Genomic DNA, 21515 nt, shown 5'->3' with positions numbered 1-21515 from the left:
TGGATAATTCTAATGACAGCGGCTCGCGATTGGCCTTTTCTAGTTACCTGCGCAGTCTTCCAGTGCTATGATTAGCCGGTCCTGGGGGCACAGTGGTGCGCTCCGGCATTCTGATTGGTCAGTTATCCGAAACCTACCTTGTGATTGGATAGGTCAGTTGACGGCTCTGGAAGATGGCTGCCCGCATGTTGGTCAGGTTATGCGCCCGTTCTATATGCCGGGGGCTTTCAGGGACGCGGAGTTTGAGCTGTGGGGAGTCGGGGCCCGCGAGCCGGCTGTATGAGTACGTGCGGGAAGGTTATTGTAGTCGACCTCAGCTGGACATGGAGACCCTGAGCCGGGATATAGAGGCTGCGGAGCGTGAACTGGCGGAGAGGAGACCGGGCAGACCTCGGGAGGGCGAGCTGCGGGCCCTGGTGAGAGAATAGCTCCCCGGTGATGGCAAATAAAGCTAGGTGTAGTACCGCCATGTGACCGGCAGGTGTCACTGGTGTGATTGCAAGTTTAGAATCTGCTTCCATTCCTAAGATCTCGCTTGCTGTCAGTGAATGGACAAGTTCCTGGCTGAAAACCAGTCCTGATCTAGCCCTAGCTGAAGTTTGTTTCAGTGTATGGAAGGCCCAGTGCACACTGCCTGCTGGAGATGAGGAATATTATTAAATGCTGTTAAGTTTTTTTTTTTGTTTTTTTTTTTAATATCCGTTCATAATTTTGGCATTAAAAAACTGTATCAAAATGTAATGTGTGAACCAGACCTAAAATTTCAACCTGGAGTCCAGGACAGGAATTAAATTTGCTCAGGCGGAAAAAACTGAAACTGATGCATTGTAACAGATCCTCAGCTGTCTGGTTTCCTATATTGACGACACGTCGATGCCGTTCACTGTCAGACACCGTTGACTATAATGGGATCCGGCACGAGGGCCCTGACTGCTGTGCGGCCTCGCATTGACCGCAGAGAGAGGTGGTTTTTGGCACGAATCCGCACCGAAACCTGCGCCCAAATTCCTCTGTGTGAACCTAGCCTTAAAAAAAACTGCTTTAGTTTTCCCTGACATTTTTATTTAGAGGCGGTTAAAAAAAAAAAGGCTAGAAAAATAACGTGAGCCGTAAAAAATTGCAAAAAATAAAATAAAACCGTTGACCCCCCACCCTTGCTTGGAGGACCGGGCAGATGTCTGCCAACTCTGTTCCCGTGCCCAGACCCTGATGCTGCCAGAGGGATTCAGTCTCTACACGGAAGGCTCTGGGGGTCCCGGGTCCGTAGTTTGTATATTATATGATAGATCAGGGGTCGGCAACCTCCGGCACTCCAGCTGTTGTGAAACTACAATTCCCAGCATGCTCCATTCATTTCTAGAGGAGCAGAGCAAGTATGCATGCTGGGAGTTGTAGTTTCACAACAGCTGGAGTGCCGGAGGTTGCCGACCCCTGTGATAGACGCTGAGGAGGTCTTCAGGTGTCCTCAGCTCTGACTCTTGTCACAGGTGAACATCTGGGAGCAGCTGCAGACATTAAGGCGAGACATTCACAGCCTGGAGGAGGAGAAATCACAAGTGGCCAGTGAGGTCAAGGAAATGACCGTGAGTATTCGTTCTATGACACGTATAGACGACTTGTTATATATCTGTATAGGGGCGAGCCTCCGTTTTCTAAATCGCCTTCTTCCTTATCTGATAAAATTCTAACTACCTGTAGTCGCCACTAGGGGGCGCTCGAGGCATGCGTGCTGCAGAATAACCTTAGTTCACCTCTGCATCCAAGGATTCGTCACATTACCAGGGTGCTAGGTCTTAAAGAGACCAGCCCTGTATGGAGACGTATAGGCAATGCTGCATATGCTAAGAGTTATCTCCCATCTCACTAGCTCCACCTTGAGTCAAAGTCTGACATAGCAAGGGAAATACTGGAGACGGATATTCGGCTTGGCTACTTTCCCTTGTCTTTGTCCCAAGGCTTCTTGAAAAGTTGGACACAAGGTGGCACTAGCGAGATGGTTCTCTTTCATTGGGTGATATATCTTGCATTTTGCACTAGATGGAAAAAGGAGTTCAGCCTGCAACACTTATTTTATTTTTATAGCAAAAAAATGGACACCATGAATGAACCCGACAGACCTCTTCAGGCTTCCTTCTCACTTTTTGGTGGTAAAAAGAAAGAAAATAAATTTACAATTTATTTTTTATTTTTAGCTGACTTTTTTATTTTTTGGTGGTAAAAAAAAAAAAGAGGAAAAAATTACCCTTTTTTTTAGCTGACTTTATTTTTTTGCATTTTTCCCATAAAGTTAAAAAAAAATACTAGAAAGAGAATGTTTTTATTTTTTTTTTTCTTCAAAATGCAGCAAAAGACGGTAATGTCTCCCGAAGGCAATGCAAAGAAAAAAATAGCAGGAAAAAAACTCTGTAGTGCATTTCTGGCCATATAAAAAATAAATAAATAAATTGTGGGAAAAGTCCACCACCACCAATGTTGGAAGGCACTGGGACGGTCGTGCACTGCTGGCATCCATTGTGTGATTATCCGCCTTGGTGAAGTGGTTATAAAGGGAAACTGTGATGCAGTTGTCACTAGGTCCTTAAAGGGGTTGTCCAGGACTTTATTATTGATGGCCTATCCTTAAGATGCCAGGGGTCCGACCACCCACACCTCCACCAATCAGCTGTTTCAGAAAAGTGTCTGCCGGAAGTGCAGAGCTCCGTCCATTATGTAGTGGACAGATCTGGTTACCATTCACTTCAGTAGGAGCCTGACTGCAGTAACCAGCTCCGTCCACTACACAACGGGGGAGCTGTGTTGTTCCAGCTCCGGTGCTTCTCTAAAACAGGGGGGGGGGGGGGGGTCTTATCCCCTCCAATCAGATATTGATGACCTATCCAGAGTTTAGTCCATCAGTAGTAAAATCCTGAAATTACCCTTTAAAGTGTGGCCCTTCTGATGATCGTAGCTGCTGTTGTACAGATGTACAGTCAGATGGAGCATTCTTGTCGTCGCCTAGACAGCGGTACGGTGGAGTCCAGGAAGTAGTATAGCGGGAGGGTGAGGTAGGAGACAGATGAGAGGCTGCTATGAACCTCGTGATTTCTGGCTGCCTTCCTAATTCTGTGTCTTTCTCCCTCCAGCTGAGCCACGACCGGCAGGAGCTGCAGTCTGTAAGTATCTCCACTAGGGCCTAACGGGGGCGGTGCTTCCTTTAGGGGAAGGCGGGATTAAAAGGTCTGGTCCTGGGAAGAGGAGGGAGGGCTCCTGCTGCAGCCTGCAACCTTACCGCCAGTGTGATCTGAGGTTTGGGAGAAGGTGGAGGGGGGGAGGCTGATTTCCTGGGACGCGTATAGAAGAATTCTTTATGGATTTTTCACAGTTTTATATATGAGACAGAATATTTATAGACTGATATACGTTGGGCGCATGCTGGGAAGGTTTCACCATATTACTACTCCTATCGATTTGTGATTTAGGTCCCCAGATACCTGACAATCCGAAACAGAGGGAAGGAGATCCGTCAGCAGCTGACTTCTCTCTACCGACAGGAGAATGAATTGGAGGAATCTTTCTACCTCCGAGCACTTCAGTTACCTAACCGGACCCATCCGGGCACTGTGAGTAGCAGAAACGACTTCTAGGAAGGTCCTAAAAAATAAAAACACAACATAATTTTCCTCAGTAACAGTGCTGCTGCCCATGGCTTGTGTCTGGTGTGGCAGTATTCAAGTGAAGGGGCAGAGCTGCAATACCAGCGGCAGTCTGAGACGAGAGCGGCGCTGTTTCTGGGTGAAAGAAATAGGAATTGTAGAAGTTTAGAAAAACATGGCTGCATTCCACAGGTTGGGTCTGATTTTGCAGCTCAGGTCTAATAAAATGAATGGGACAAAGCTGCAATACCACACACAACCTGTAGAGAGGTGGGGCACAGTATGTCTCCTCAGCCGCAGGCTTTAGGTTAATAGCCTTATACCTTGTAGTCTCATGTCACTACCGTTTTTCTACAGCCGATTGGGGATGAAAGCAACGCTCGGGTTCTGGAGGTTGTCGGACAGAAACCTGGTAAGGAATCTAGTATGTGGTGTGGGATTGATTCACACTGGGCCTAAAATTGTCTGGTCGCGAAGTAGTTAAAAAATGCACCAGTAAAGTACTGCAGCACTAGTCACACAAGCACTTTTTTTGGTGGAATTGAGGTCCATTGGTGGAAAACAACATCCTCAAAAATGATGCACCTGGAGCTTTGGGGATCAAACACAGCAAAAAAGAAAAGGCACCACAGACTCCAACCTTAGGGGTTGTATAGGGTTAGAAAACATCGCCCCACCTGTCCACAGGTAATTTGTGGTATTGCAGCTTCGCCCTCAATAGAAGCCATGCCTGTAATACCAGAGATAACCCATCAGCAGTGTGAATGGACCCTTAAACTGATATGATGGGTGGATACAGTGAGACGCCTACCAAAGACATAGCACATGATTGATGTGGTCCGGGCACTGAGCTCGTATAGATTTGTACACCTCCTAGTAGGTGCTGTATAAATCCTTGTGCCCTGAGCTCCCCCTAGTGGTGGCTGCAGCTAAAGTTTTATCATACACAGTGTGAAGGGATTTTGAGCTGTATGTGGGAAAATTATGAATGTATTTATACCCTGCCATAAATACTTTGGAAAATAGGGTCCTCAGACGGAAAGCCACTTATGAAGTAGCTTTTAATGAGGTGGTGCACCTTTTGGGGGGGATTTGGCAACCTTCCCAGCCCCCCACCCCCTTGGGCAGACCTGCAAATTAAAGTATACTTACCTGCTTCTCGGCACTGGCTCCCTTCTCATTCTTGTCATGTGAAATGGTCACGTAATGCAAGGGGGCAGGTCATCGCTGCTGCCATCGATTGGCTGCAGCCGCGTCAAAATCAAAGTTTACAACCTGGGAGCACATTTCGGTCAAAGTGGTGGGGATAACACGACAAGCTTCCCTGCGGTTCTGAATATGACCGCACCTATCTTTACATCAGAGCCCGCAAAATGAAGGAGGGCACAACCGCGCATGCGTGCCGCCCTCCACTCATTCATATGGGAGCACCGAAAAGCGCTTGGCTATTTCCATCGGCCCCATAGAAGTGAGTGGAGCAGTGGCTGCGCTCGCTTGGTGCGCTTCCCATTAATTTCAATGGGACTGTTGAAAATAGCCGCGCTCGACTATTTTTGGCGCTGCCATAGGAATAAATGGGAGGTGGGTGCGCCCTCATTCACTTTGATGGGCTCCGTTGTAAAGATAGGTACGTATTCCACCTCTGGAACCCGCACCTATCAGACATTGGGGGTATAGCCTAGCGATATGTCGGAATTTGTGCGCCCTAGAAAGCCCTTGCTTTCCCCGGCACCGTCGGACCGCACAGCTCCAGATATGTTGCTGCGCTCGATATGAACATGGTATTAGGTGGCATAAAGATAAAGCAATATATGAATCAAGGCTATGTTGGCAGTATATGGACACATGTAAGAGGGGCATAAGGGGAAGTGGTAAAATAGGAGGAAGGGACAGGTAAACGAGGAAGGGGGGAAGGGGAGGGAAGTGGTATACACTTAAATAAGAAATGTAACTATAAATATGCATAGGGGCACAGGAAGACACCATAGAGATATACAGTGGGTGACCCATCATTGAGCTATATGAAACAGCTAAAGTTGAGCTGTTCATTAAGCCCCGTGGGTGAGACTGTGCCCAGCGTAAAGATCCAGCGGGATTCTCTCTGGAGTAGCGTGCGGTCCCAGTCTCCACCACGGGCCGGACGAACAACTTGCTCAATTCCTATTGCCTTGAGGCAATTTGGATTCCCCTGATGGTGATCGTGGACATGCCTCGACACTGCTGTGTCCCTGTTATTGGCAATATCGCCAAGATGCTCACCCAGGCGTCTACGCAGCTCACGTTTTATTTTTTCCCACATATTCCAAACCGCAGGCGCAGGTGATCTTATAAATAACGCCCTGCGTCTTGCAATTGATAAAATCCCTGATGGGGAACGTTTTTAACAAATTGGAGCTGTAAAAGGTTTTGCCTGGTTGAATGAACCCACAGGCTATACAGCCACTACACCTGAAGCAGCCCATTGGCCTACGGTCAAGCCATGTGCCTTGCCTAGGGACAGGTGTAAAATGGCTGTGAACAAGGAGATCCTTCAAGTTGCTGCCCCTTCTAAATGTTATCTGGGGGTAGTCGTGTACAGCTTCTTTAATATCGGGGTCCATCATCAAGATGGGCCAGTGCTTATTGAGGATCCCTCTTATCTTGTCAGCACAGCCATCAAAAGTACCTAGTAGTCGGATCTTCTGATCCTGGGGCGGTCTCACCCTAGGCACCAGGAGGTCCGAACGGGCCGTACCGGTCGCCCTATGGTAGGCCTGTCTAAGTACATCATCGGGGTACCCCCTATTGAGAAATCTGACGGTGCCGGGGAATAGCGTCCCGTTTGCTTGGCAACCGTCGCGTCATCTCGCGTGTATTTGCGAGATGGGACACGATGACGTCATCCCTGTCACTCACGTCCGCCTTCCTGCCTTCCTCTCTCTGTGCGTTGTACCGCTCCGCGCATGCGCGGACGTCCACCGCTCGCTCGGACTGAGGTGGGCGTGTTCTAGCCAAGCCTCATTCTGAGGCTGGCTTTCACTTCAAAAGGTAGCGTCTCTCAAGTGCTACCTCGGCTACATCAGCCCATGCGTCTCAGTGAGCTGTTAGGAGAGGGGCTCTATATCCTGACCCCCCCCCCTTTCCCCTCATAGCTAATTCGCCCACTTAGATCTATATCCGGATCGTGGTGTATTTTGTCTCTGTGCAGAGAGCACCTCTGACATTATTGTCAGTGCGCCCTGCACAGGTTCAGCCCAAGCTCCCGTGTTTCCCCTGATGAGCTTGTTACTCATCTCTCCCAGCGAAACATGCATGTAGGGACCAGGTAAGCGAGGGCTTTCTAGGGCGCACAAATTCCAGGGTGAGGTTCCTGTAGGTGACTGGTGGCGGGTCACCGTCATCCGGTCACATAGGCCAGTGTAGGGTTCTAGGGTATTTCTAGGGCCAGCCAGTTCTACAAACCACCCTGTGTTACGCAATTGCCGTCAGCAACGGTGTGCACATCTATCAACACCGGCCGGACAATTGCTGATCCTGGAGCACCCCATCTGATCGGTAGGACCAACCGGTTATTATCTTGGTGCCGCCGAGCATCTTACACTGGTGTATATTTGGTTTTGGCACTATCTACATCTGTTTGGCATACCGCCGCGGTGCTCCGACTGTATATTTATATAATTTGTTGATATCTCCTATCTTGGGACCTATTTTTCTAAATATTCTAATTAAACGTTAAGTTTTATTCTGACCACTTATTACATAACTCTTCTGTTTGACTCAGGTGGTCACCCTCATTATCTAAATTGCTATCTTGTACCTAGCGATATGTCCCCAATGTCTGAGATGAGACAACCCCGTTAAATTTTGCACTTCTCTGTTAGATCACACGATTGCTGGTACATACTTTGTATGGCGCCCCCTGCTGTTACGTTGGTTCCTTCTCAGAACGTCCACCTGATGTACCCAGCGCTGGTGAGAAGAAGCCACTTCTAGTGCTGATTCTTAGGGTGCGTGCAGCCAATCCACGTCCACAATGGCTGCACAAGGTTATGCAAAATGATGTGGTTGTTTGCTGTCGGAGGTGGACGTGGATCGGCTGCTTGTCTGTCAATATCCTGAATAGATGGCTGCACGGTAGTAGGATTAATGCCACTGCCCATGTACAAGAGGATCCGAGTGATAGGACAATGACTCCACTGAGCATGTGTGAGAGCTAAAAGTGGACAGATTAGGTTGCCGTTCTGAGAGAGAGTCAAAGTACCAGCAGGGGGCGCCATGAGTATCATTCAGATTGAAAGATTGAGTTGCATATTCTGACTCAAAAATGTGAATCCAAGGAGTCAGTCCTGCCTCCTGGTGCTCCTGCTTCTCATTTGCATATAAATAAAAACGCAGATATCTCTGCAGCGATTTATTGTCTTAATCAGCATGATCAGCCCTAACAGGCGGTATGTCTGGTTTATTAGGGTTGGTCCTGGTGACATAGGCATTAAACTCATGGGACAACCTCTTTGAGAAATAGGAAAAGGCCTCCTTTTGGGCACGTTTCTTCTAGTCCTAAGGCCCCTTTCACACGAGCGAGTATTCCGCGCTGGTGCAATGTGTGATGCGAACGCATTGCGCCCGCACGAAATCCGGAGCCATTCATTTCAATGGGTCTGTGTACATGTGCGTTCGTTTTCACGCCTCACTTGTGCGTTGGGTGAAAATCGCAGCATGTTCTATATTCTGCGATTTTTCACGCAACGCAGGCCCCATAGAAGTGAATGGAACTGCGTGAAAATCGCATCCGCACTTGCTTGTTTTTCCCGGATGGTTGCTAAGAGATGTCGTTTGTTATACATTCAGTTTTTTTATCACGCGCGTGCAAAACGCATTGCACCCGCGCGGTAAAAACTGAACTGAACGCGATCGCAGGCAAAACTGAATGACTTTGCCTGCGGAATCGCGCGTTTTTCGCTGAACACATCCGGACATGCTTGTCTGCAAGGGACCTAAGTATGTACTAAGTATATATAGGATGAATGTAAGTTATTGTTTTGTGCTGATTGTTGTTCTTCCAGAGTTTGATTTTAAAGTTCGGGGTCACCTGGATATCGGGGAGGATTTGGATATCATCAGGCAGAGGTACGGATGTCGGTCACGCAGGGTCCTGCCCCTCCAGCGCTTGCATCTGGCAGTAGAATTGTGTATCAGCCACTTGTATGTCAGAAATACCACATAAAGGGCTTGGACCTGAGGCACTTTCCATTCTGTGCGTCAGGATGAGATGGCGGCTTTCTAGCTCGGTCCTGTCTGCCCCAGTGTCTGTGACCGCTATGCACACAATTATACGTAACTGCTCACAGATGGGGCCTGTGCCCTCCGGGTACAGCTTTTGTAAGGGACATGCAGTACTGTAAGTATGGAAACCGCTGGGTTTCCAGGCACCTGATGAGGATGTTTCTGACGTATATTCTGTGTTGTCCCTTCAGACGTCTCTCCCACATCTCTGGTAACCGCTGCTATTACCTGCGAGGAGCCGGCTCCATGCTGCAGCACGCACTCGTGAATTTTACAATCACTAAACTTGTGAAAAAGGTAAAAAAAAAAAAAAGGGCTCAACTGTAATTACATTTAATGCTGCGTTCCCTGTCTTACACACACACACACACGAACCCTACAATTCCCGTTCTGCTTGTACATAGGGATCCGTGTGAATCTTATGTGCACTGCAGCATCTTAAAGGGGTTTTGCTTTTTATTCCCTTAATGACATGATCATTTTGAGTTGTGGTATTCCAGGATTTTATTATTGATTGCCTATCCACAGGATCGGCCATCAGATCAGTGAAGTTCTGACACCCCCACCGATCAGCTGTTGCAGAGTAGTGCTGGAACTACACAGCTCCGTCCATTATACTTCGCTGACGGACGCTTTGCGGTTACCGGCTCCGTCTTCCATGCAGTGGATGGAGCTATGTAGTTCCGCCAGCGGGGCTACTGTGCGGCAGCTGATCACTTGGGGAGCGGGGTGTTGGACTCTTGCAGATATTATAGTGATGCCTTGTCCCAAGGATAGGCCATCAATATTAAAATCCTGACCCAACCCCCTTTAAGGACCTTTTTTTTTGTTTTGTTTTGTTTTTTGTTTATTCTATTTCTTTCATGGCTTTATTCCAAGAGCCATAACTTTGTTTTCTTCAGTGTAGCTGTGCGAGGACTTATTTTTTGCAGGAGGAGTTCTAGTTATCATTGGTACCATTTTAGGATGCATATAAATTGTTGATTTACATATTTTTTTTATTTTTTTTGGAGTGGCGGGGGTGCAAAAAAAAATCAGCAGTTCTGTCAGTGTCAGAAGCAGTGATGGCCAGTTCGCAGTGTTCGCCACAAGTCCGGCGATGCACAGGTAAGGACTTACCTGTGCATCGCCGGACCTGTGAGTCAAAATAGCAGCCCGCATGTGTTCGCTGGCAAACTGGCCGTCACTGGTCAGAAGTCTATGGCCAGCATAACTGATCGTCCTGTTTCCATTATGCTGGCCATAGACTTCTATTACGACAGAAAGCATAATGAAATGCCTCTAAAGGATTTCCGTTATGCATTCCATCATGGAATTGCATTATGGTTCGGGGTAACGGGATTCATAACGCAATACGGCATAACGTGACGTTCGTTCATCCCTAGTGCTGACGCTGTTTCTGGAAGAATCTAGGACAGCCCCTTTAAATTGTTTTCATGCTTTCTCTCTCTGCTGCAGGGATTTATTCCACTGTCTGTACCGGACATGCTGAGAGGAGCCGTATTTGTGAGTCTACTTTTCATTTTGCTTTTTTTTTATGATATAGGGGTGAGGGGGGTGAGCAGGGGCAGGTTACGGTATGGAGGTCTGGGACAGTATTGCTGGACCCAAGTCATTTCAGGTTCCAAGAATACATGGAGAGTCAAAAGTGGCAGGACACCTTTTTATTTCAGACAATGAAGTATATGAACTCTCCAGCAAGTAATGGGTGAGGGGGTCTATCTTTTAAGTCAGGGATTACAACTCGTAGCATGCCCATACAGCTGTAGTCTGTCGAGGCATTATTGGAGTTGTAGTTATGGAACAGCTGGAGGGCCGCTGGTTGGGCATTCCATCTTTAAAGCCGCCATATTGGATCAAGGGCAATTTTTTTCCAATGGGAAGGGGGTTGTCCACATAGCATATCAAAGACGACCAGAGTTTTCTCAGAAATCTATTGCTGCAATCAGATTTGCAATATCTCTTGTGATTGAAAAGTTATTAACACAGAAAGCTGCAACCACCACCGGGTAGAGGCCTCCACAGAACTTTGGCACATCCAGCACCAGCCTCCGAGCTGCCTTACATTTACACTGTTTTCTACGCATAAAACATGCATAGAAAATGATGAATGAGACTGGCCTGCTGGCCCATCCCTTTCACCGCCCACATCACGCCCACTTTTTTAGACTTGGTTTGTGCTGGAAAAAGTCAGATTGCGGCGCTAAGGTTATTTGCAATCTGCTCCAGAAATACGCCTAATGTAGGCGTATTTCTGGTTAGTAAATGACCCCCTTTCTGTTTATAACTTTTGAACCACGAGCTATTGTAAAACTGATTGCATTAATAGATTTCTAAGAAAATTCTGGCCTTCTTTGATATGCTGCATGACCCCCCCACCCCCCTTTCTTTTGCCCATGATCCAATATGGCGGCTTTCAAGATAGCGGCATGTACCGTACGTAGCCTAAAAGATAGACCCCCTCATCCATTACTTGCTGGGGTATTCAGATATTTCATTTTCCCTTTCATTTCTGAAATTGGGTTTCCTCAGACTTTTGACTCTCTGTAATTCTTTTCTATTTGGAACAATCATGACCAGGCCCCAGAAACGGGTCATATGACACCAGGGAGAGGAGATTTTTATATCTTCACATTAAGGGCTCATGCACACAACTATTGGGTGTTTTGTGGTTCGCAAATTGTGGATCTGCAAAACGCGGATACCAGCCGTGTGCGTCCCACATTTTGAGGAACGGAAGGGCCGGCCCAAATAGAACAGTGCTATCCTGTCTGTAACGCGGACAATAATAGGACATGTTCTATTTATTTTCCCAGGTGGACATACGGACACGGAATGCACACAGGGTAATTTCAGTTGTTTGCGGCACCATTGAAAATGGTGCCACATACAGGCCACAACATTTTTTTGTGTGCATGAGCCCTAATCAGGATGAGTTCAATTTAGATCTGAGAATCCCTGGCACAAAAAACAACACAGCTCCATCGATGGAGTGGTGGACGAAGCTGGTTACTGCAGCACTCATTCACTCCAGTGGGAGCAGCGCTGCAGTAACCAGCTTCATCCTTTTACACTATGGACGGAGATACTCCCGAACAGTTGATTGGTGGGGGTGCAGAATGTGAGAGCCCCCACCGATCTGATATTGATGTCCTATCTTAAAGGGAACCTGTCACCGGGATTTTGTGTATAGAGCTGAGGACATGGGTTGCTAGATGGCCGCTAGCACATCCGCAATACCCAGTCCTCATAGCTCTGTGTGCTTTTATTGTGTAAAAAAAAAAATTAGATGACTCATCTCAGGTTAATTTGCATATGTATCAAATAGTTTTTTTTACACAATAAAAGCACACAGAGCTATGGGGACTGGGTATTGCGGATGTTCTAGCGGTGATCTAGCAACCCATGTCCTCAGCTCTATACACAAAATCCCGGTGACAGGTTCCCTTTAAGCATGGGTCATCGGTATAAAAATCTTCTAAGCCTAATGCTACTGTCTGCACAATTTCCCTCCAATCTTCTGTCACGATAATTGTGCATTGCTTGTCTGCACCTACCTGACATCTGCACTCACCCCATGTCCCAGGAAGGTTGTGGTATGCAGCCGACCGCCCACAGCTCACAGGTCTACAGCCTGGATCCATCTGTGCACCCTGACCAGCATCTAGCGGGGACCTCCGAGGTTGGGATCGCAGGTAAGCCCACACAAGTCCATGGCAGAATTGTCTGCACTGTCCTAAACCCATCATGTGGCATTTTTTTATTAGATTGTGAGTGATTCAGTTTTGCATTTGATCAGTGCTCACTCCTTGTTCCTGTCCCTTATTTTAGGGTATTTTATGGATCATGCAGTACAGTTGTCAGATCTCCCCATTAGGTGAGTTTTTATTTTTTCTTCTGGGATCTTAAGCGCCTCCTAATGGTCATAACTGGCTATGACACCTCCAGATATCTTCAAGTCTAATTAGATTTGCATTATAAGGTTGAACCGCACTGGGTAGACACTGCAATATGTACGCCTCCTCTCTATAATCCAATATTTTTGTTGGCAGGACTGTTTGCTGCAGCACATGTTACCGAGCAGAGACTGATACCGGCCGGGAAACTTGGGGTCTCTACCGAGTTCACCATTTTACCAAGGTCCGTGTCTTTCACAAGGTGACTTGGGCCTCAGTCTTATCTCCCTGCGGTCACCATATTCACGTTTCTTTTGCAGGTGGAGATGTTTGGCGTCACCGCTAATGAGACCGGTAACGAGAGTGAGGAGTTGCTGGAGGAGTTTCTGAACCTACAGAAAGAGATTTTCTCAGATCTGGGTTTACACTTTCAGTAAGTTAGAACATGGATCCTTCCAGATCCTGGGGATTTCGGGAGGGGTGGCTCTAGGCTCTGTTCGCTTACGGAAGCCATAGCGGAGTGCTTGATCCATATGACTGATCCAAACAGTGTCCATTGGACCCAATTGACCTAGAAAGTGGGTCTTTGGGGTTCCATTGAGGTTTCCACCATTTTGACTGCTGCATGCTGTGCTGTTCTTGCATTTGGATTGGAAATTACGAACACCAGCGGCTCAACCTCTCACCTTAGATGGATAAGGTGCTCACCTAAAAAAGGCCCAAAGAAGCGTGAACAATATATAGATGTATAGGGGCACACTCAAATGGGAGTACTAAATCCACCAAGTGGATGTAATTTATTAAAACCCACACAAATGAATAAAATACTGTAAAATGGCAACTATATATATATATATCATATGCACCCAACAGACAAAACCACTATATAACAAATACTGGCTATATTCTCCCTCTCTTTGGCCAGTATGAAACTGCTCCTAAAATCGTCCAGCATAGGCAAATGTCAGCCAGATGGTATATTCAACCTGCCAATATTGTATATGCAGGTGGCTGTTACACTGTAGAGGACTGTATCAATAACAGGTTCAAACTCCAGGCATAGTCCGATACGTACTTCTATTATCTCAATCTGCAGTCACTGATAACTTCGGAGGAGCCGCAACAGCTGTGCCTTAGAGATGCACAAACAACAAGCACACTCCTAAACGGAGCTGGGTCTTACCCTTCTTCACTGCGTCCCACGTGGTGTGCTGAACCTCTACGTGGCGTCCCACGTGACCTGGTTACTCTGGAGACCAAATGAAGCTGAAGTGACGTCACTAGTGCACGACGGCTTTTCCGGATTTGAAAGTCTCCGATTCTTTCTTTGTATGGTAATATTGTCTCTACTGGATCAATGAGACATGCGCTCACTCCTTACGCCAGATGCGTTTCGAGGTGCTATACCTCTGGACACTGAGGAAGAGGTATAGCACCTCGAAACGCATCTGGCGTAAGGAGTGAGCGTATGTCTCATTGATCCAGTAGAGACAATATTACCATACAAAGAAAGAATCGGAGACTTTAGAATCCGGGAAAAGCCGTCGCGCACTAGTGACGTCACTTCAGCTTCATTTGGTCTCCAGAGTAACCAGGTCACGTGGGACGCCACGTAGAGGTTCAGCACACCACGTGGGACGCCGCTGGTGTGCGGCCGCCTGGAACCAGCGCTGCAACAACGCAGTGAAGAAGGGTAAGACCCAGCTCCGTTTAGGAGTGTGCTTGTTGTTTGTGCATCTCTAAGGCACAGCTGTTGCGGCTCCTCCGAAGTTATCAGTGACTGCATATTGAGATAATAGAAGTACGTATCGGACTATGCCTGGAGTTTGAACCTGTTATTGATACAGTCCTCTACAGTGTAACAGCCACCTGCATATACAATATTGGCAGGTCGACTATACCATCTGGCTGACATTTGCCTATGCTGGACGATTTTAGGAGCAGTTTCATACTGGCCAAAGAGAGGGAGAATATAGCCAGTATTTGTTATATAGTGGTTTTGTCTGTTGGGTATATATACTGCTCAAAAAAATAAAGTGAACACAGAAATAACACATCCTAGATCTGAATTAATTAAATATTCTTCTGAAATACTTTGTTCTTTACATAGTTGAATGTGCTGACAACAAAATCACACAAAAATAAAAAAATGGAAATCAAATTTTTCAACCCATGGAGGTCTGGATTTGGAGTCACACTCAAAATTAAAGTGGAAAAACACACTACAGGCTGATCCAACTTTGATGTAATGTCCTTAAAACAAGTCAAAATGAGGCTCAGTAGTGTGTGTGGCCTCCACGTGCCTGTCTGACCTCCCTACAACGCCTGTGCATGCTCCTGATGAGGTGGCGGACGGTCTCCTGATGGATCTCCTCCCAGACCTGGACTATCTGCCAACTCCTGGACAGTCTGTGGTGCGACGTGACGTTGGTGGATAGAGCGAGACATGATGTCCCAGATGTGCTAAATTGGATTCAGGTCTGGGGAACGGGCGGGCCAGTCCATAGCATCAATGCCTTCGTCTTGCAGGAACTGCTGACACACTCCAGCCATATGAGGTCTAGCATTGTCTTGCATTAGGAGGAACCCAGGGCCAACCGCACCAGCATATTGTCTCACAAGGGGTCTGAGGATCTCATCTCGGTACCTAATGGCAGTCAGGCTACCTCTGGCGAGCACATGGAGGGCTGTGCGGCCCTCCAAAGAAATGCCACCCCACACCATTACTGACCCAATGCCAAACCGGTCATGCTGGAGGATGTTGCAGGCAGCAGAACGTTCTCCACGGCGTCTCCAGACTCTGTCACGTCTGTCACATGTGCTCAGTGTGAACCTGCTTTCATCTGTGAAGAGCATAGGGCGCCAGTGGCGAATTTGCCAATCTTGGTGTTCTCTGGCAAATGCCAAACGTCCTGCACGGTGTTGGGCTGTAAGCACAACCCCCACCTGTGGACGTCGGGCCCTCATAGAGTCTGTTTCTGACCGTTTGAGCAGACACATGCACATTTGTGGCCTGCTGGAGGTCATTTTGCAGGGCTCTGGCAGTGCTCCTCCTGTTCCTCCTTGCACAAAGGCGGAGGTAGCGGTCCTGCTGCTGGGTTGTTGCCCTTCTACGGCCTCCTCCACGTCTCCTGATGTACTGGCCTGTCTCCTGGTAGCGCCTCCATGCTCTGGACACTACGCTGACAGACACAGCAAACCTTCTTGCCACAGCTCGTATTGATGTGCCATCCTGGATAAGCTGCACTACCTGAGCCACTTGTGTGGGTTGTAGACTCCGTCTCATGCTACAACTAGAGTGAAAGCACCGCCAGCATTCAAAAGTGACCAAAACATCAGCCAGGAAGCATAGGAACTGAGAAGTGGTCTGTGGTCACCACCTGCAGAACCACTCCTTTATTGGGGGTGTCTTGCTAATTGCCTATAATTTCCACCTGTTGTCTATGCCATTTGCACAACAGCATGTGAAATTGATTGTCACTCAGTGTTGCTTCCTAAGTGGACAGTTTGATTTCACAGAAGTGTGATTGACTTGGAGTTACATTGTGTTGTTTAAGTGTTCCCTTTATTTTTTTGATATATATATATATATATATATATGAACAAAAATCGGACTGCACTCCAAGCAACTCTTCAGAAAATGTGTTTATTCACCCATTTGGTGGCAAAAGCTTTTGCCACCAAATGGGTGAATAAACACATTTTCTGAAGAGCTGCTTGGAGTGCAGTCCGATTTTTGTTCTCATATATATATATATATATATATATATATATATATATATTTATTTTATTCATTTGTGTGGGTTTTAATAAATTACATCCACTTGGTGGATTTAGTACTCCCATTTGAGTGTGCCCCTATACATCTATATATTGTTCACGCTTCTTGCATTTGTGAATCACAAAATTGCAGCTATGGAGACCCTTATGGCAACTGCGGTTGTGACTGTGGCTTGAGCTGTCGTAGTCACGTGTAAACCTCAGCCGCAGTACCCTATGGGCTTGTATGTAAGTTACTGAATCTTTGCACACGCCCGTGTAGGATAACCTATTAACCTTATGATGTTTCCGTCTTCCAGGGTTTTGGAAATGCCAAGTGAAGAACTTGGGCTCCCCGCTTACAGGAAATGTGACATGGAGGCCTGGATGCCAGGACGAGGGAAGTACGGAGAGGTACATGTTCCAAATAATGATCTAGAGAGCAGGTGTGTGTAGTACCAGAACTTTGCCAGGAGAGGGTGCTGTATGATGTCATTACTTGTGTCCATGTATTCTACACAATCTCAATTATTTCCATTTGGCTATATTCCCTTGTCAAATCCCAAAGCTTGTTGGAAAGTCCGATTTTTATTCATAGGGAGCCACTTCCAAGAGGTGGCAGTAGCTCATCCTTGGGAGATACCACTTTGCACACTTAATGCTCATATTCATTTTCTTTCCCCAAGATTTCCAGTGCCTCAAACTGCACTGATTTCCAGAGTCGGAGGCTGAACATCATGTATGAGAGACCTAATGGAGAGCTGCGTCATGCCCACACCGTGAGTTTTATTAAACCTAATGCAAAAAAGGGTCAGTGCCCCAAATACGCAGTCGGTTGTCTGCCTCAGCTGTGTCTGACATGTTTTGGAATTGAGCCTTAAAGGAAATGTGTCACCAATTTTCTTTTTCTGCCAATTAAAACCAGATAGTAGCACATCTCCTTTTTTTCTAATATGTTTTTATTTTGTGATTGCAGATTTCTTTTTTCTATTTCCTGAACATGATTATGGGGGTGGCCATCTTGCCTGAGCTGTTCTTAACAGCATTTAGAAAATTGCTTTGCGGCAGCCCGATTGGCCATAGACACAATGGTCAGGAGGGGACCCCATTGACCTCTCAGGGAGCGTTTTCTAGGCATGCTTTGTGACCTGTGCGGAGGTCATTGTGCAAGGAAATGGGAATGGTGGATCCTGTCTTATCTGTAATGATATCTCCTCTGTGTATAGATAAGCAGATAACTGCAGTAAAGTGATCTGTGCAGACCACAAAGAATAATGGGCGCCATGCCTATTAGTATCAGTGGCCAGTGTGGAAAACTGCAGGATTTTATGTTTTTTGTTTAAATATAGATGTTGACGTGGAAAATTAAAAATATCATTAAAATATGGTAACCAAAAAAGAATAATCTTTACAATAAGTCATTTTCTGATGACACATTTCCTTTAAAATAGTTTTCCAGCCTATAAAATCAGTTGAAAATGGTATAAACCACTGTTGTCATCGCAGAAACTGCCGCTCTTACAGACCCTTTTCGAGTGTGAAATCTTTCTAAAATGCGGAAAATACATTTGGCGCACAGCCTGTATGACATAATTATTTATATTATTTTTTTTGTCAGAATTTAGGCATATTTTGCTGTGTAAACCTTCCCTCCTGTGTCTCTCGAAGTTTTTGCCTTCATTTTTCTTGCTTCCTCTAAACTGTTCTGTACTGGAGCGGAACCATATAAACTATTTTAATCGGGATGTTTATGATGCTGGGGTGGTGGGCACATAGAAGACCCCTATGCAAGGACAGTATGTGGGTCACAGTAGCTCATCATAGAGCCATTTCCCCCCCTTTTACACGTCTCTAACAATTCTCCAGTAATTTAGTTATGGTCAGTTCTTTGCTCCAGTGATCATGGAAACAGAGATCCTGGACGCCCCCTTTGGCGGTGGTGCCCCCCACTCCATTACTTCTATGGGACTGCTAAGTTCTGCGGTCTGCACCAGGCTCAATTTTGATCATCATTTGTCATCTTTTCTTCTTGTCAGCCCAAAATATTATAATGTTGAGCCCTATAGTCCCACCGATCCAGCAGTGTTGATTTTGGACCCCCCAAGCTTCCCTCTTTTTGACCCATGCCCCCCTGTCCTTTGATCCTTAAATGTCCCTCTTTTTGACCTGAGGAATTAATGTATAAATGTGCATTAATAAAGTTCCTAAATTCCTCCTCACTGAGCTCTGTCTGGTTTCTACCTCTATATTAGAGCAGAACTTCACTATTTGGTGCAATTTAGACCTTAAAATATCTATAATCCGATTTATTGCTAATATTTAAATGGATATTGAAGTGCAAGAAATAAATTGTCCGGGGGGGCTCCACGTGCTGTAAAAACATAAAGGGACGTGGACGCGCCGATCCCCGGCCACTGCAGTTCTGACCAAGTCACTAATTATGTTTTGGGTGGCGTGGCCTAGTATGGAAATTGCCACAATACTTGTCGGCATATATTGTCCCTCTTTGCGATTTTTCAAAAGTTGGGAGATAAGCTATTTGGTACCAGGCTTGTAGGGCGTCTCTACATAAGCTTTGTGTCTTTATACCTGCAGATTAATGGCACTGCCTGTGCTGTCCCCCGGCTCATCATTGCCATCCTAGAGTCTAATCAGTTAAAGGTGAGTTCTTAATGTTTTATACAAGGGCTCTATATGTTCTACATGGACTCCTTTACCTTCCCTACTCCTGCCACCAATGGCTCCTTGTGTTCTGCCTGTCTTTCCTTCATTACGTCTTGAAATCCAGCTGCTACTCCTTTACACGGTGCCTATAAGATGCCTATGGGAGGTTAGGACAAGAGGTGAACAGCATCCTAAGCTTGTGGGGTGGTGCTCCCTTCCAGTCCTGAAAGGGCAACTCACAAAAAAATAAGCTTACATCTGTCGATGTGTGAAAAAATAAGTTATGGATAAATATGGAGGCACAAATTACTATTTTTAAGGGTGTACTTATTGTGCAAAAGTAGTAAATGTTAAAGGGCATCTGTCAGCAGATTTGTCCCTATGACACCGGCTGACCTGTTACATGTGCACTTGGCAGCTGAAGACATCTGTGTTGGTCCCATGTTCATATGTGCCCGCATTGCTGAGAAAGATGATGTTTTACTATATGCAAATGAGCCTCTAGGAGCAACGGGGGCGTTACCGTTACACCTGGAGGCTCAGCTCTCTCTGCAACTGCCGCTCCCTCTGCACTTTGACAAGGCCAGATTTGATGACGTTTACACTGTCTAGCTCTGTCAATCAAAGTAGAGACGGCGCAGCAGTTGCAGAGAGAGCAGAGCCTCTAGGTGTAATGACAACGCCCCCGTTGCTCCTAGAGGCTCATTTGCATATAGTAAAACATCATTTTTCTCAGCAATGCGGGCACATATGAACATGGGACCAGCACAGATTCCTTCAGCTGCCAAGCGCACATGTAACAGGTCAGCCGGTGTCATAGGTACAAATCTGCTGACAGATGCCCTTTAAAGGGAGTCTGTCACCAGTTTTCTGCTGCTAGGCTCTAACAGCTGCAGCGCATGCCACTGACTCCTGATATTCATAAGCTTACGGCTCTCTCCGCCCTGCTTTTCTCTGATTTGACAGGTTTTTTTTGTTTTTTTCCATATGAATCAACAGCAGGTGGGCGGGGAGAGCCGTGAGCTCATGAGCATCAGCACTAGTTCGGCATGCGCTGGAGCTGTTCAGCGCAAGATTTTAACAAAACGGCTCGGTCAATTGAACAAAGTGACCCAGCATTTTGCTAAGGGGGATCTGTCGCTAGTGTAGGTTGCCCTTAGATAGGACACCATGAAACTGGTAACAGATTACCTTTTAAAAAAAATATATATATATTGAGTATTGCTGACCCACAGAGTAAAGGTAATATGTCATTTATACTTCACAGGGTTCACAAAATGTGGAATTCCAGTTTTTGGTTATTTTTCCATTCCCTCGAAGAAAGAGTTATGGTCCATTCACACGTCCGTAGCTCTGGTTCTTCATCCGTACCGCAATTTTGTGGAATGGGTGCGAACCCTTTCATTTCAATGGAGCCGCAAAAGATGCGGTGTGCTGTCCGCACCTGTAATTCTGTTCTGCAGCCCCGCAAAAAAAAGACAGAGCTTGTCCTATTCATGTCCGCAATGGCGGACAAGAATAGGCATGTCTATCATAGGCCGGGCAATTTGCGGACCACAAAACACTTAGACGTGTGAATGGACCCTTAATAACCTTTTAGATACATTTTATGTCATCTAAAATGGTTCCATTGAAAAATGCAACTCAGTTCGCAGAACATGTTAATATCAGACTGGTTGGGGTCCGACACTCGGCACCCCCCACTGATCAGCTGTTTTGGCCCAGGACCCGAAACCATACAGTGGACACAAGGCCACTACACAGTGGTTGGAAACTCGTGCTTCTGGCGCAGCCAATCATTGGTAGTGTGGGGTGTCTGACCCCACCGATCTGATATTTATGACCGTTCCTGAGGATAGGCTATCTATGTACTGAAATACCCTTTTAGGCCAGACATGGATGTAAGATCACTGTCAACACATTATATGTGGTCCACGGTATAGGGAAGCACAGTCTGTGGCATATACTGTGAAGACAGGGGCCAGTACAGCACCCTTGGTATCCATCAGATAAATTACCCAACGTACAAGCTGTGATTTGATGTGATTCTTCTTTAGGATGGCCGAGTACGTGTTCCTGAGGTCTTACAACCCTTCATGGGCGCCGACATCATAGAGGAACCACGGTACACTCCACAGAAATACATTGGACCAAACCAAAGAAAGAAACCAAACAAGACCATGTGACCTTGTGCCTGGACTGAGGAGGAGATGGAGCAGGACCTATAATGAACTCTTGAGGACCTTCTTTAGTTAATAATATTATATTATGCTGTAAATAAATTATGTGTCTAAGTCTTCAT

The 21515-nt window shown here is 46.4% G+C and overlaps 1 protein-coding gene across 1 annotated transcript; it reads left to right on the top strand.

The window, feature by feature from the left end:
* The first annotated feature begins 143 nt into the window (after positions 1-143).
* Positions 144-21510, top strand: SARS2 (seryl-tRNA synthetase 2, mitochondrial). Its single transcript, XM_040406507.1, has 16 exons — positions 144-416; positions 1488-1583; positions 3123-3152; positions 3459-3599; positions 3990-4044; positions 8675-8738; positions 9086-9191; positions 10353-10400; positions 12481-12589; positions 12726-12771; positions 12947-13034; positions 13111-13223; positions 16870-16963; positions 17236-17328; positions 19145-19210; positions 21271-21510. The coding sequence occupies exons 1-16, from the start codon at positions 174-176 to the stop codon at positions 21397-21399; spliced, it is 1521 nt and encodes a 506-aa protein (XP_040262441.1). The 5' UTR covers positions 144-173; the 3' UTR covers positions 21400-21510.
* The last annotated feature ends 5 nt before the right edge of the window (positions 21511-21515 follow it).

Source organism: Bufo bufo, chromosome 8 (genome assembly GCF_905171765.1).
Source record: "Bufo bufo chromosome 8, aBufBuf1.1, whole genome shotgun sequence".
NCBI lineage: Eukaryota > Metazoa > Chordata > Amphibia > Anura > Bufonidae > Bufo > Bufo bufo.
Note: the sequence above shows the minus strand (reverse complement) of the source record. Positions and strands in the feature narration are given on the sequence as shown.